Here is a 17,396-nt window from a genome sequence, read left to right as displayed (position 1 = left end):
AGGGGCAGTGACATGATGTGAGGAGGGGAATGAAGGCAGCAGGAAGCCACAGACTGAGAGTTATATAGTGGGAGGAGCAGGGTCCCCAGCAGCACAGAGTATATCAGGAGATGAGTGATGTGTCAGTGAGGACAGGGCTGCATGTGACAGGGGCAGTGACATGATGTGAGGAGAGGAATGGAGGCAGCAGGAACTCACAGACAGCAATGGATGAATAACGCACTTTCTGGTTCTCGCACACTATATTACATTCCCTTCAAAGTCTAGGAGCAGAGAATCTCTAGCTGTAGTAGAGGATATTAGCTCAGGTAAGGTAATAATCATGTGCAAGTTCAGACTTGTGGAAGATAAAATACAAAAAAGGTATAAACATATAACCAGGGGTTCCTAACGCCAGTCCTCGAGTACCAACAGGCCATATGTTGTGGATGCATTTAATCATGCAGAGGTGAGTTTATCTATTTTGCTTGGTTGGTAAATATCCCACAGACAGAAATCCAGAAAACATGACCTGTTGCATTTACATGAGGGTTGAGAAGACCTACTTGTGACAATAAGCAGTAATTCACCTACCGTGGTCCCATCCCGGGAATAGTACCGTTTCTCTATCACCTGGAAGACAAGATGACTGGATGTTAGGTCAGGTACATGGAAGACTACTGGTTCCTCACCACCCGCTCATTCATATCAGTGTGATTTACAATGTGCTACAGAATCCCGCGCCTCCGACATGGGTATAGCAGATCACACACACCAGACATGAGGACAGGCCCGGCTCAGAAGAGCTTACAATCCAGAGGAGGTTGGCTAGTGGGACTGGGACGCAGGTTCTGTGAGGCGCTGACTGCCAGCTCCAATACTGACCTCACACATGGAGAAGGCCCAGGCAGCGTCATGTGAGGAGACACCATGGTGCGTTGCTGAAGCCGGGCTAATCTCGCGCTGCCCATCCCCCTCTGTCACCCAATCACACTGTAGTGGTCAGTAAGGACGCAGGACACATTACCTTGTCATAGAACCTGCTGAGTTTCACAGCGTTGGATGATCCGGCAGCGAGACACCGTGTGCTGGTGCAGTCCTGGACATAAACAGACAGGTAATTAGGGCGGGCCGTCACGTGGCAACAATGGCTTCTCACAGCGGCCACCATGACAGAGACACACAGACAGCGCCATCTATACCATGCAAACAGCTACACGTGCCACACCCTGCGTTCTCATACAGGGGGGCAATACACTAATCCTTGCATGTTACACATAGGCCCCCCCCCAGTCTCTGTGTGCATATTACTCCCCACGGTGATATGTACACACAGTACACCCCACACCTATATATAAAACGTGTATATCTATGACTGACATCGGGCATTATCCAGGTATCCGCACAGGAAAAAGGAAAGACGCAAGTGCACACTCCAAACATCAAGAACACTGGTAATCAGAGCGATCACTTGTGTGATGCTTTGGGGCGACTGGGCTGTGCTGGCCCTGGGGAGTCCCACGTTCTGAACATCAACATTAGGGACCCAACTGATGTAATCACATGGTCGCGGTAGGTGGGCCCAAGTTTTTTTGTCAAAAATCATGCCAAGAACCTCGATTTTACCCCATTTTATATATTGGAGTTTATTATAATTATGCTGACTACCAGTGTTCTTGATGTTTGCATTGTGCAGCTGCGTCTTTACTTTTTTCTGTGTGAAACTACAAGTCCCAGCATGGTAGCACCCCTTATTGTAGTTAGAATTAGGGTGTGCAGCCCTCTGCTTGTGCATTTCGTCACAGCCCCGTCGCTCTATGAGGACGTATACAGAGTCAGCCGGGCCTCATAAAATCCATAACAGAGTAACGGGAGGAAGGGAACACGCCGACGCACACTCACCAGGTTTATTTCCTCTGCATTGAAGTCCTCCGCCAGGAAGGAGGTGCGGGTCAGAACCTCGGTCCGTTTCCCCTCCAGGATCTGATCCAGCTTAGTGCCGATGACCAGCAGAGGGATCTGGTTATCTGCAAAGTGCTCCCGGTCATAGTCCCTGCGGGTGCAGTGAGACAGAGAATAAACATACAGGAATACAGGGACTGATCAGAGGGGTCTCCTCCACCCCGGTCATAGTCCCTGCGGGTGCAGTGAGACAGAGAATAAACATACAGGGAGGAATACAGGGACTGATCAGAGGGGTCTCCCCCCCACCCTGGTCATAGTCCCTGCTGGTGCAGTGAGACAGAGAATAAACATACAGGAATACAGGGGCTGATCAGAGGGGTCTCCTCCACCCTGGTCATAGTCCCTGCGGGTGCAGTGAGACAGAGAATAAACATACAGGAATACAGGGGCTGATCAGAGGGGTCTCCTCCACCCTGGTCATAGTCCCTGCGGGTGCAGTGAGACAGAGAATAAACATACAGGAATAGAAGGACTGATCAGCGGGGTCTCCTCCACCCTGGTCATAGTCCCTGCGGGTGCAGTGAGACAGAGAATAAACATACAGGGGGGAATACAGGGACTGATCAGAGGGGTCTCCCCCCAACCCTGGTCATAGTCCCTGCGGGTGCAGTGAGACAGAGAATAAACATACAGGAATACAAGGACTGATCAGCGGGGTCTCCTTCACCCTGGTCATAGTCCCTGCGGGTGCAGTGAGACAGAGAATAAACATACAGGGGGGAATACAGGGACTGATCAGAGGGGTCTCCCCCCAACCCTGGTCATAGTCCCTGCGGGTGCAGTGAGACAGAGAACAAACATACAGGAATACAGGGACTGATCAGAGGGGTCTCCTCCACCCTGGTCATAGTCCCTGCGGGTGCAGTGAGACAGAGAATAAACATACAGGAATACAGGGACTGATCAGAGGGGTCTCCTCCACCCTGATCATAGTCCCTGCGGGTGCAGTGAGACAGAGAATAAACATACAGGAATACAGGGACTGATCAGAGGGGTCTCCTCCACCCTGGTCATAGTCCCTGCGGGTGCAGTGAGACAGAGAATAAACATACAGGAATACAGGGACTGATCAGAGGGGTCTCCTCCACCCTGATCATAGTCCCTGCGGGTGCAGTGAGACAGAGAATAAACATACAGGAATACAGGGACTGATCAGAGGGGTCTCCTCCACCCCGGTCATAGTCCCTGCGGGTGCAGTGAGACAGAGAATAAACATACAGGGGGGAATACAGGGACTGATCAGAGGGGTCTCCCCCCCACCCTGGTCATAGTCCCTGCGGGTGCAGTGAGACAGAGAATAAACATACAGGAATACAGGGACTGATCAGAGGGGTCCCCCCCCCCCACCCTGGTCATAGTCCCTGCGGGTGCAGTGAGACAGAGAATAAACATACAGGAATACAGGGACTGATCAGCGAGGTCTCCTCCACCCTGGTCATAGTCCCTGCGGGTGCAGTGAGACAGAGAACAAACATACAGGGGGGAATACAGGGACTGATCAGCGAGGTCTCCTCCACCCTGGTCATAGTCCCTGCGGGTGCAGTGAGACAGAGAATAAACATACAGGGAGGAATACAGGGACTGATCAGAGTGGTCTCCCCCCCACCCTGGTCATAGTCCCTGCGGGTGCAGTGAGACAGAGAATAAACATACAGGAATACAGGGACTGATCAGAGGGGTCTCCTCCACCCTGGTCATAGTCCCTGCGGGTGCAGTGAGACAGAGAATAAACATACAGGAATACAGGGACTGATCAGAGGGGTCTCCTCCACCCCGGTCATAGTCCCTGCGGGTGCAGTGAGACAGAGAATAAACATACAGGGACTGATCAGAGGGGTCTCCCCCCCACCCTGGTCATAGTCCCTGCGGGTGCAGTGAGACAGAGAATAAACATACAGGAATACAGGGACTGATCAGCGAGGTCTCCTCCACCCTGGTCATAGTCCCTGCGGGTGCAGTGAGACAGAGAATAAACATACAGGGACTGATCAGGGGGGTCTCCTCCACCCTGGTCATAGTCCCTGCGGGTGCAGTGAGACAGAGAACAAACATACAGGGGGGAATACAGGGACTGATCAGCGAGGACTCCTCCACCCTGGTCATAGTCCCTGCGGGTGCAGTGAGACAGAGAATAAACATACAGGGAGGAATACAGGGACTGATCAGAGTGGTCTCCCCCCCACCCTGGTCATAGTCCCTGCGGGTGCAGTGAGACAGAGAATAAACATACAGGGACTGATCAGCGGGGTCTCCTCCACCCTGGTCATAGTCCCTGCGGGTGCAGTGAGACAGAGAATAAACATACAGGTGGGAATACAGGGACTGATCAGCGGGGTCTCCTCCACCCTGATCATAGTCCCTGCGGGTGCAGTGAGACAGAGAATAAACATACAGGAATACAGGGGCTGATCAGAGGGGTCTCCTCCACCCTGGTCATAGTCCCTGCGGGTGCAGTGAGACAGAGAATAAACATACAGGAATACAAGGACTGATCAGCGGGGTCTCCTTCACCCTGGTCATAGTCCCTGCGGGTGCAGTGAGACAGAGAATAAAATAAGAATTTACTTACCGATAATTCTATTTCTCGTAGTCCGTAGTGGATGCTGGGAACTCCGTAAGGACCATGGGGAATAGCGGCTCCGCAGGAGTCTGGGCACATCTAAAGAAAGCTTTAGGATCACCTGGTGTGCACTGGCTCCTCCCCCTATGACCCTCCTCCAAGCCTCAGTTAGGATACTGTGCCCGGAAGAGCGTACACAATAAGGAAGGATTTTGAATCCCGGGTAAGACTCATACCAGCCACACCAATCACACCGTATAACCTGTGATCTGAACCCAGTTAACAGCATAACAGAGGAGCCTCTGAAAGATGGCTCACAACAATAATAACCCGATTTTTGTAACAATAACTATGTACAAGTATTGCAGACAATCCGCACTTGGGATGGGCGCCCAGCATCCACTACGGACTATGAGAAATAGAATTATCGGTAAGTAAATTCTTATTTTCTCTAACGTCCTAAGTGGATGCTGGGGACTCCGTAAGGACCATGGGGATTATACCAAAGCTCCCAAACGGGCGGGAGAGTGCGGATGACTCTGCAGCACCAAATGAGAGAACTCCAGGTCCTCCTCAGCCAGGATATCAATTTTGTAGAATTTTACAAACGTATTTGCTCCTGACCAAGCAGCTGCTCGGCAAAGTTGTAAAGCCGAGACCCCTCGGGCAGCCGCCCAAGATGAGCCCACCTTCCTTGTGGAGTGGGCATTTACAGATTTTTGGCTGTGGCAGGCCTGCCACAGAATGTGCAAGCTGAATTGTACTACAAATCCAACGAGCAATAGTCTGCTTAGAAGCAGGAGCACCCAGCTTGTTGGGTGCACACAGGATAAACAGCGAGTCAGATTTCCTGACTCCAGCCGTCCTGGAAACATATATTTTCAGGGCCCTGACAGCGTCTAGCAACTTGGAGGCCTCCAAGTCCCTAGTAGCCGCAGGCACCACCAATAGGTTGGTTCAGGTGAGACGCTGAAACCACCTTGGGAAGAAACTGAGGACGAGTCCTCAATTCCGCCCTGTCCGAATGGAAAATCAGATAAGGGCTTTTTCAGGATAAAGCCGCCAATTCTGACACGCGCCTGGCCCAGGCCAGGGCCAACAGCATGACCACTTTCCATGTGAGATATTTTAACTCCACAGATTTAAGTGGTTCAAACCAATGTGACTTTTGGAACCCAAAACTACATTGAGATCCCAAAGTGCCACTGGAGGCACAAAAGGAGGCTGTATATGCAATACCCCTTTTACAAACGTCTGAACTTCAGGGACTGAAGCTAGTTCTTTTTGGAAGAAAATTGACAGGGCCGAAATTTGAACCTTAAATGGACCCCAATTTCAGGCCCATAGACACTCCTGTTTGCAGGAAATGTAGGAATCGACCCAGTTGAATTTCCTCCGTCGGGCCTTACTGGCCTCGCACCACGCAACATATTTTCGCCAATTGCGGTGATAATGTTTTTGCGGTTACATCCTTCCTGGCTTTGATCAGGATAGGGATGACTTCATCCGGAATGCCTTTTTTCCTTCAGGATCCGGCGTTCAACCGCCATGCCGTCAAACGCAGCCGCGGTAAGTCTTGGAACAGACAGGGTCCTTGCTGGAGCAGGTCCCTTCTTAGAGGTAGAGGCCACGGATCCTCCGTGAGCATCTCTTGAAGTTCCGGTTACCAAGTCCTTCTTGGCCAATGCGGAACCACGAATATAGTGCTTACTCCTCTCCATCTTATCAATCTCAGTACCTTGGGTATGAGAGGCAGAGGAGGGAACACATACCCTGACTGGTACACCCACGGTGTTACCAGAGCGTCTACAGCTTATTGCCTGAGGGTCCCTGGACCTGGCGCAATACCTGTCGAGTTTTTAATCATGTGGAAGACTTCTGGGTGAAGTCCCCACTCTCCCGGGTGGAGGTCGTGCTGAGGAAGTCTGCTTCCCAGTTGTCCACTCCCGGAATGAATACTGCTGACAGTGCTATCACATGATTTTCCGCCCAGCGAAGAATCCTTGCAGCTTCTGCCATTGCCCTCCTGCTTCTTGTGCCACCCTGTCTGTTTACGTGGGTGACTGCCGTGATGTTGTCCGACTGGATCAACACCGGCTGACCTTGAAGCAGAGGTCTTGCTAAGCTTAGAGCATTGTAAATGTCCCTTAGCTTCAGGATATTTATGTGAAGTGATGTCTCCAGGCTTGACCATAAGCCCTGGATATTCCTTCCCTGTGTGACTGCTCCCCAGCCTCGCAGGCTGGCATCCGTGGTCACCAGGACCCAGTCCTGAATGCCTAATCTGCGGCCCTCTAGAAGATGAGCACTCTGCAACCACCACAGGAGGGACACCCTTTGCTTGGTGACAGGGTTATCCGCTGATGCATCTGAAGATGCGATCCGGACCATTTGTCCAGCAGGTCCCACTGGAAAGTTCTTGCGTGGAATCTGCCGAATGGGATTGCTTCGTAGGAAGCCACCATTTTACCCAGAACCCTTGTGCATTGATGCACTGAGACTTGGCTCGGTTTTAGGAGGTTCCTGACTAGCTCGGATAACTCCCTGGCTTTCTCCTCCGGGAGAAACACCTTTTTCTGGACTGTGTCCAGGATCATCCCTAGGAACAGAAGACACGTCGTCGGAACCAGGTGCGATTTTGGAATATTGAGAATCCAATCGTGCTGCCGCAACACTACCTGAGATAGTGCTACACCGACCTCCAACTGTTCCCTGGATCTTACCCTTATCAGGGAATTGTCCAAGGAAGGGATAACTAAAATTCACTTCCTTCGAAGGAATATCATCATTTCGGCCATTACCTTGGTAAAGACCCGGGGTGCCGTGTACCATCCATACGGCAGCGTCTGAACTGATAGTGACAGTTCTGTACCATAAACCTGAGGTACCCCTGGTGAGAAGGGTAAATTTTGACATGAAGGTAAGCATCCTTGATGTCCCGAGACATCATGTAGTCCCCTTCTTCCAGGTTCGCAATCACTGCTCTGAGTGACTCAATCTTGAATTTGAACCTCTGTACGTAAGTGTTCAAAGATTTTAGATTTAGAATCGGTCTCACCGAGCCGTCCGGCTTCGGTACCACAACAGTGTGGAATAATACCCCGTTCCCTGTTGCAGGAGGGGTATCTTGATTATCACCTGCTGGGAATACAGCTTGTGAATGGCTTCCAAAACTGTCTCCCTGTCAGAAGGAGACATCGGTAAAGCCGACTTTAGGAAACGGCGAGGGGGAGACGTCTCGAATTCTAATTTGTACCCCTGAGATATCACCTGAAGGATCCAGGGGTCTACTTGCAAGTGAGCCCACTGCGCGCTGAAATTCATTGAGACGGGCCCCCCACCGTGCCTGATTCTGCTTGTAAAGCCCCAGCGTATACTGAGGGCTTGGCAGAGGCGGGAGAGGGTTTCTGTTCCTGGGAACTGGCTGATTTCTGCAGCCTTTTTCCTCTCCCTCTGTCACGGGGCAGAAATGAGGAACCTTTTGCCCGCTTGTCCACGAAAAGACTGCGCCTGATAATACGGCATCTTCTCATGTTGAGAGGTGACCTGGGGTACAAACGTGGAATTCCCAGCTGTTGCCGTGGCCACCAGGTCTGAAAGACCGACCCCAAATAACTCCTCCCTTAATAAAGCAATACTTCCAAATGCCGTTTGGAATACGCATCACCTGACCACTGACGTGTCCATAACCCTCTACTGGTAGAAATGGACAACGCGCTTAGACTTGATGCCAGTCGGCAAATATTCCGCTGTGCATCACGCATATATAAAAATGCATCTTTTAAATGCTCTATAGGCAAAAATATACTGTCCCTATCTAGGGTATCAATATTTTCAGTCAGGGAATCCAACCACGCCAACCCAGCACTGCACATCCAGGCTGAGGCGATTGCTGGTCGCAGTATAACACCAGTATGTGTGTAAATACCTTTTAGGATACCCTCCTGCTTTCTATCAGCAGGATCCTTAAGGGCGGCCATCTCAGGCGAAGGTAGAGCCCTTACAAGCGTGTGAGCGCTTTATCCCCCCTAGGGGGTGTTTCCCAACGCACCCTAACCTCTGGCGGGAAAGGATATAATGCCAATAACATTTTAGAAATTATCCGTTGTTATCGGGGGAAACCCACGCATCATCACACACCTCATTTAATTTCTCAGATTCAGGAAAACTACAGGTAGTTTTTCCTCACCGAACATAATACCCCGTTTTTTTTTGGTGGTACTCGTATTATCAGAAATGTGTAAAACATTTTTCATTGCCTCAATCATGTAACGTGTGGCCCTACTGGAAGTCACATTCGTCTCTTCACCGTCGACACTGGAGTCAGTATCTGTGTCGGCGTCTATATCTGCCATCTGCGGTAACGGGCGCTTTAGAGCCCCTGACGGCCTATGAGACGTCTGGACAGGCACAAGCTGAGTAGCCGGCTGTCTCATGTCAACCACTGTCTTTTATACAGAGCTGACACTGTCACGTAATTCCTTCCAACAGTTCATCCACTCAGGTGTCGACCCCCTAGGGGGTGACATCACTATTACAGGCAATCTGCTCCGTCTCCACATCATTTTTCTCCTCATACATGTCGACACAAAAGTACCGACATACAGCACACACACAGGGAATGCTCTGATAGAGGACAGGACCCCACTAGCCCTTTGGGGAGACAGAGGGAGAGTTTGCCAGCACACACCAGAGCGCTATATATATATACAGGGATAACCTTATATAAGTGTTTTTCCCCTTATAGCTGCTGTATAGTTAATACTGCGCCCAATTAGTGCCCCCCTCTCTTTTTTTTTAACCCTTTCTGTAGTGTAGTGACTGCAGGGGAGAGACAGGGAGCTTCCCTCCAACGGAGCTGTGAGGGAAAATGGCGCCAGTGTGCTGAGGAGATAGGCTCCGCCCCTTTTTCACAGACTTTTCTCCTGCTTTTTTATGGATTCTGGCAGGGGTTAAATGCATCCATATAGCCCAGGAGCTATATGTGATGCATTTTTTTGCCATCCAAGGTGTTTTTATTGCGTCTCAGGGCGCCCCCCCCCCAGCGCCCTGCACCCTCAGTGACCGAAGTGTGAAGTGTGCTGAGAGCAATGGCGCACAGCTGCAGTGCTGTGCGCTACCTTGTTGAAGACAGGACGTCTTCTGCCGCCGATTTTCCGGACCTCTTCTGCCTTCTGGCTCTGTAAGGGGGCCGGCGGCGCGGCTCTGGGACCCATCCAAGCTGGGCCTGTGATCGTCCCTCTGGAGCTAATGTCCAGTAGCCTAAGAAGCCCAATCCACTCTGCACGCAGGTGAGTTCGCTTCTTCTCCCCTTAGACCCTCGATGCAGTGAGCCTGTTGCCAGCAGGTCTCACTGAAAATAAAAAACCTAATCTAAAACTTTCACTAAGAAGCTCAGGAGAGCCCCTAGTGTGCACCCTTCTCGTTCGGGCACAGAGATCTAACTGAGGCTTGGAGGAGGGTCATAGGGGGAGGAGCCAGTGCACACCAGATAGTCCTAAAGCTTTCTTTAGATGTGCCCAGTCTCCTGCGGAGCCGCTATTCCCCATGGTCCTTACGGAGTCCCCAGCATCCACTTAGGACGTTAGAGAAACTATATTTATCCTTTATGTCACCTGAGATAGTGACTCCTAGATCCCTTTCCTCCTCAGTAGTCTCCAGTATAGTGCCATTATTACTATATTTATCCTTTATGTCACCTGAAATAGTGATTCCTAGATCCCTTTCCTCCTCAGTAGTTTCCAGTATAGTGCCATTAATACTATATTTATCCTTTATGTCACCTGTAATAGTGACTCCTAGATCCCTTTCCTTCTCTGTAGTTTCCAGTATAGTGCCATTAATACTATATTTATCCTTTATGTCACCTGAAATAGTGACTCCTAGATCCCTTTCCTCCTCAGTAGTTCCCAGTATAGTGCCATTATACTATATTTATCCTTTATGTCACCTGAAATAGTGACTCCTAGATCCCTTTCCTCCTCAGTAGTTTCCAGTATAGTGCCATTATTACTATATTTATCCTTTATGTCACCTGTAATAGTGACTCCTAGATCCCTTTCCTCCTCAGTAGTTCCCAGTATAGTGCCATTAATACTATATTTATCCTTTATGTCACCTGTAATAGTGACTCCTAGATCCCTTTCCTCCCTAGTAGTTTCCAGTATAGTGCCATTAATACTATATTTATCCTTTATGTCACCTGAGATAGTGACTCCTAGATCCCTCTCCTCCTCAGTAGTTTCCAGTATAGTGCCATTAATACTATATTTAGGCGTTATGTTACCTGAAATAGTGACTCCTAGATCCCTTTCCTCCTCAGTAGTTTCCAGTATAGTGCCATTAATACTATATTTATCCTTTATGTCACCTGAAATAGTGACTCCTAGATCCCTTTCCTCCTCAGTAGTTTCCAGTATAGTACCATTAATACTATATTTATCCTTTATGTCACCTGAAATAGTGACTCCTAGATCCCTTTCCACCTCAGTAGTTTCCAGTATAGTGCCATTATTACTATATTTATCCTTTATGTCACCTGTAATAGTGACTCCTAGATCCCTTTCCTCCTCAGTAGTTCCCAGTATAGTGCCATTAATACTATATTTATCCTTTATGTCACCTGTAATAGTGACTCCTAGATCCCTTTCCTCCCTAGTAGTTTCCAGTATAGTGCCATTAATACTATATTTATCCTTTATGTCACCTGAGATAGTGACTCCTAGATCCCTCTCCTCCTCAGTAGTTTCCAGTATAGTGCCATTAATACTATATTTAGGCGTTATGTTACCTGAAATAGTGACTCCTAGATCCCTCTCCTCCTCAGTAGTTTCCAGTATAGTGTCATTAATACTATATTTATCCTTTATGTCACCTGAAATAGTGACTCCTAGATCCCTTTCCTCCTCAGTAGTTTCCAGTATAGTGCCATTATTACTATATTTATCCTTTATGTCACCTGAAATAGTGACTCCTAGATCCCTCTCCTCCTCAGTAGTCTCCAGTATAGAGCCATTAATACTATATTTAGCCTTTATATCACCTGAAATAGTGACTCCTAGATCCCTTTCCTCCTCAGTAGTCTCCAGTATAATGCCATTAATACTATATTTATCCTTTATGTCACCTGAGATAGTGACTCCTAGATCCCTTTCCTCCTCAGTAGTTTCCAGTATAGTGCCATTAATACTATATTTATCCTTTATGTCACCTGAGATAGTGACTCCTAGATCCCTCTCCTCCTCAGTAGTTTCCAGTATAGTGCCATTAATACTATATTTAGGCGTTATGTTACCTGAAATAGTGACTCCTAGATCCCTTTCCTCCTCAGTAGTTTCCAGTATAGTGTCATTAATACTATATTTATCCTTTATGTCACCTGAAATAGTGACTCCTAGATCCCTTTCCTCCTCAGTAGTTTCCAGTATAGTGCCATTATTACTATATTTATCCTTTATGTCACCTGAAATAGTGACTCCTAGATCCCTCTCCTCCTCAGTAGTCTCCAGTATAGAGCCATTAATACTATATTTAGCCTTTATATCACCTGAAATAGTGACTCCTAGATCCCTTTCCTCCTCAGTAGTCTCCAGTATAATGCCATTAATACTATATTTATCCTTTATGTCACCTGAGATAGTGACTCCTAGATCCCTTTCCTCCTCAGTAGTTTCCAGTATAGTGCCATTAATACTATATTTATCCTTTATGTCACCTGAGATAGTGACTCCTAGATCCCTTTCCTCCTCAGTAGTTTCCAGTATAGTGTCATTAATACTATATTTAGGCGTTATGTTACCTGAAATAGTGACTCCTAGATCCCTTTCCTCCTCAGTAGTTTCCAGTATAGTGCCATTAATACTATATTTAGGCGTTATGTTACCTGAAATAGTGACTCCTAGATCCCTTTCCTCCTCAGTAGTTCCCAGTATAGTGCCATTAATACTATATTTATCCTTTATGTCACCTGAAATAGTGACTCCTAGATCCCTTTCCTCCTCAGTAGTTTCCAGTATAGTACCATTAATACTATATTTATCCTTTATGTCACCTGAAATAGTGACTCCTAGATCCCTTTCCTCCTCAGTAGTTTCCAGTATAGTACCATTAATACTATATTTATCCTTTATGTCACCTGAAATAGTGACTCCTAGATCCCTTTCCTCATCAGTAGTTTCCAGTATAGTATCATTAATACTATATTTATCCTTTATGTCACCTGAAATAGTGACTCCTAGATCCCTTTCCTCCTCAGTAGTTCCCAGTATAGTACCATTAATACTATATTTATCCTTTATGTCACCTGAAATAGTGACTCCTAGATCCCTTTCCTCCTCAGTAGTTTCCAGTATAGTACCATTAATACTATATTTATCCTTTATGTCACCTGAAATAGTGACTCCTAGATCCCTTTCCTCCTCAGTAGTTCCCAGTATAGTACCATTAATACTATATTTATCCTTTATGTCACCTGAAATAGTGACTCCTAGATCCCTTTCCTCCTCAGTAGTTCCCAGTATAGTGCCATTAATAATAAGAATTTACTTACCGATAATTCTATTTCTCATAGTCCGTAGTGGATGCTGGGGACTCCGTAAGGACCATGGGGAATAGCGGCTCCGCAGGAGACTGGGCACATCTAAAGAAAGCTTTAGGACTATCTGGTGTGCACTGGCTCCTCCCCCTATGACCCTCCTCCAAGCCTCAGTTAGGATACTGTGCCCGGAAGAGCGTACACAATAAGGAAGGATTTTGAATCCCGGGTAAGACTCATACCAGCCACACCAATCACACCGTATAACCTGTGATCTGAACCCAGTTAACAGCATAACAGAGGAGCCTCTGAAAGATGGCTCACAACAATAATAACCCGATTTTTGTAACAATAACTATGTACAAGTATTGCAGACAATCCGCACTTGGGATGGGCGCCCAGCATCCACTACGGACTATGAGAAATAGAATTATCGGTAAGTAAATTCTTATTTTCTCTAACGTCCTAAGTGGATGCTGGGGACTCCGTAAGGACCATGGGGATTATACCAAAGCTCCCAAACGGGCGGGAGAGTGCGGATGACTCTGCAGCACCAAATGAGAGAACTCCAGGTCCTCCTCAGCCAGGATATCAATTTTGTAGAATTTTACAAACGTATTTGCTCCTGACCAAGTAGCTGCTCGGCAAAGTTGTAAAGCCGAGACCCCTCGGGCAGCCGCCCAAGATGAGCCCACCTTCCTTGTGGAGTGGGCATTTACAGATTTTTGGCTGTGGCAGGCCTGCCACAGAATGTGCAAGCTGAATTGTACTACAAATCCAACGAGCAATAGTCTGCTTAGAAGCAGGAGCACCCAGCTTGTTGGGTGCACACAGGATAAACAGCGAGTCAGATTTCCTGACTCCAGCCGTCCTGGAAACATATATTTTCAGGGCACTGACAACGTCTAGCAACTTGGAGGCCTCCAAGTCCCTAGTAGCCGCAGGCACCACCAATAGGTTGGTTCAGGTGAGACGCTGAAACCACCTTGGGGAGAAACTGAGGACGAGTCCTCAATTCCGCCCTGTCCGAATGGAAAATCAGATAAGGGCTTTTTCAGGATAAAGCCGCCAATTCTGACACGCGCCTGGCCCTGGCCAGGGCCAACAGCATGACCACTTTCCATGTGAGATATTTTTACTCCACAGATTTAAGTGGTTCAAACCAATGTGACTTTTGGAACCCAAAACTACATTGAGATCCCAAAGTGCCACTGGAGGCACAAAAGGAGGCTGTATATGCAGTACCCCTTTTACAAACGTCTGAACTTCAGGGACTGAAGCTAGTTCTTTTTGGAAGAAAATTGACAGGGCCGAAATTTGAACCTTAATGGACCCCAATTTCAGGCCCATAGACACTCCTGTTTGCAGGAAATGTAGGAATCGACCCAGTTGAATTTCCTCCGTCGGGCCTTACTGGCCTCGCACCACGCAACATATTTTCGCCAATTGCGGTGATAATGTTTTTGCGGTTACATCCTTCCTGGCTTTGATCAGGATAGGGATGACTTCATCCGGAATGCCTTTTTTCCTTCAGGATCCGGCGTTCAACCGCCATGCCGTCAAACGCAGCCGCGGTAAGTCTTGGAACAGACAGGGTCCTTGCTGGAGCAGGTCCCTTCTTAGAGGTAGAGGCCACGGATCCTCCGTGAGCATCTCTTGAAGTTCCGGTTACCAAGTCCTTCTTGGCCAATCCGGAACCACGAATATAGTGCTTACTCCTCTCCATCTTATCAATCTCAGTACCTTGGGTATGAGAGGCAGAGGAGGGAACACATACCCTGACTGGTACACCCACGGTGTTACCAGAGCGTCTACAGCTTATTGCCTGAGGGTCCCTGGACCTGGCGCAATACCTGTCGAGTTTTTAATCATGTGGAAGACTTCTGGGTGAAGTCCCCACTCTCCCGGGTGGAGGTCGTGCTGAGGAAGTCTGCTTCCCAGTTGTCCACTCCCGGAATGAATACTGCTGACAGTGCTATCACATGATTTTCCGCCCAGCGAAGAATCCTTGCAGCTTCTGCCATTGCCCTCCTGCTTCTTGTGCCACCCTGTCTGTTTACGTGGGTGACTGCCGTGATGTTGTCCGACTGGATCAACACCGGCTGACCTTGAAGCAGAGGTCTTGCTAAGCTTAGAGCATTGTAAATGTCCCTTAGCTTCAGGATATTTATGTGAAGTGATGTCTCCAGGCTTGACCATAAGCCCTGGATATTCCTTCCCTGTGTGACTGCTCCCCAGCCTCGCAGGCTGGCATCCGTGGTCACCAGGACCCAGTCCTGAATGCCTAATCTGCGGCCCTCTAGAAGATGAGCACTCTGCAACCACCACAGGAGGGACACCCTTGTCCTTGGTGACAGGGTTATCCGCTGATGCATCTGAAGATGCGATCCGGACCATTTGTCCAGCAGGTCCCACTGGAAAGTTCTTGCGTGGAATCTGCCGAATGGGATTGCTTCGTAGGAAGCCACCATTTTACCCAGAACCCTTGTGCATTGATGCACTGAGACTTGGCTCGGTTTTAGGAGGTTCCTGACTAGCTCGGATAACTCCCTGGCTTTCTCCTCCGGGAGAAACACCTTTTTCTGGACTGTGTCCAGGATCATCCCTAGGAACAGAAGACACGTCGTCGGAACCAGGTGCGATTTTGGAATATTGAGAATCCAATCGTGCTGCCGCAACACTACCTGAGATAGTGCTACACCGACCTCCAACTGTTCCCTGGATCTTACCCTTATCAGGGAATTGTCCAAGGAAGGGATAACTAAAATTCACTTCCTTCGAAGGAATATCATCATTTCGGCCATTACCTTGGTAAAGACCCGGGGTGCCGTGTACCATCCATACGGCAGCGTCTGAACGGATAGTGACAGTTCTGTACCATAAACCTGAGGTACCCTTGGTGAGAAGGGTAAATTTTGACATGAAGGTAAGCATCCTTGATGTCCCGAGACATCATGTAGTCCCCTTCTTCCAGGTTCGCAATCACTGCTCTGAGTGACTCAATCTTGAATTTGAACCTCTGTACGTAAGTGTTCAAAGATTTTAGATTTAGAATCGGTCTCACCGAGCCGTCCGGCTTCGGTACCACAACAGTGTGGAATAATACCCCGTTCCCTGTTGCAGGAGGGGTATCTTGATTATCACCTGCTGGGAATACAGCTTGTGAATGGCTTCCAAAACTGTCTCCCTGTCAGAAGGAGACATCGGTAAAGCCGACTTTAGGAAACGGCGAGGGGGAGACGTCTCAAATTCTAATTTGTACCCCTGAGATATCACCTGAAGGATCCAGGGGTCTACTTGCGAGTGAGCCCACTGCGCGCTGAAATTCATTGAGACGGGCCCCCCACCGTGCCTGATTCTGCTTGTAAAGCCCCAGCGTATACTGAGGGCTTGGCAGAGGCGGGAGAGGGTTTCTGTTCCTGGGAACTAGCTGATTTCTGCAGCCTTTTTCCTCTCCCTCTGTCACGGGGCAGAAATGAGGAACCTTTTGCCCGCTTGTCCACGAAAAGACTGCGCCTGATAATACGGCATCTTCTCATGTTGAGAGGCGACCTGGGGTACAAACGTGGAATTCCCAGCTGTTGCCGTGGCCACCAGGTCTGAAAGACCGACCCCAAATAACTCCTCCCTTAATAAAGCAATACTTCCAAATGCCGTTTGGAATACGTATCACCTGACCACTGACGTGTCCATAACCCTCTACTGGTAGAAATGGACAACGCGCTTAGACTTGATGCCAGTCGGCAAATATTCCGCTGTGCATCACGCATATATAAAAATGCATCTTTTAAATGCTCTATAGGCAAAAATATACTGTCCCTATCTAGGGTATCAATATTTTCAGTCAGGGAATCCGACCACGCCAACCCAGCACTGCACATCCAGGCTGAGGCGATTGCTGGTCGCAGTATAACACCAGTATGTGTGTAAATACCTTTTAGGATACCCTCCTGCTTTCTATCAGCAGGATCCTTAAGGGCGGCCATCTCAGGCGAAGGTAGAGCCCTTACAAGCGTGTGAGCGCTTTATCCCCCCTAGGGGGTGTTTCCCAGCGCACCCTAACCTCTGGCGGGAAAGGATATAATGCCAATAACATTTTAGAAATTATCCGTTGTTATCGGGGGAAACCCACGCATCATCACACACCTCATTTAATTTCTCAGATTCAGGAAAACTACAGGTAGTTTTTCCTCACCGAACATAATACCCCTTTTTTTTTTTGGTGGTACTCGTATTATCAGAAATGTGTAAAACATTTTTCATTGCCTCAATCATGTAACGTGTGGCCCTACTGGAAGTCACATTCGTCTCTTCACCGTCGACACTGGAGTCAGTATCCGTGTCGGCGTCTATATCTGC

The 17,396-nt window shown here is 48.3% G+C and overlaps 1 protein-coding gene across 1 annotated transcript in view; it reads right to left on the bottom strand.

Moving 5' to 3' along the window:
- Positions 1–17,396, bottom strand: part of RABL3 (RAB, member of RAS oncogene family like 3) — a 52,803-nt gene that overhangs the window by 8,460 nt on the left and 26,947 nt on the right. Inside the window, exons 5-7 of the mRNA XM_063956853.1 lie at positions 1,882–2,032; positions 1,007–1,078; positions 574–612 (exon numbers count right to left, since the gene is read on the bottom strand). Coding sequence (XP_063812923.1) covers positions 574–612; positions 1,007–1,078; positions 1,882–2,032 — 262 coding nt within the window. The remainder of the gene's footprint in view (positions 1–573; positions 613–1,006; positions 1,079–1,881; positions 2,033–17,396) is intronic.

This window comes from Pseudophryne corroboree, chromosome 2 (assembly GCF_028390025.1).
Source record: "Pseudophryne corroboree isolate aPseCor3 chromosome 2, aPseCor3.hap2, whole genome shotgun sequence".
Lineage (NCBI taxonomy): Eukaryota > Metazoa > Chordata > Amphibia > Anura > Myobatrachidae > Pseudophryne > Pseudophryne corroboree.
Note: the sequence above shows the minus strand (reverse complement) of the source record. Positions and strands in the feature narration are given on the sequence as shown.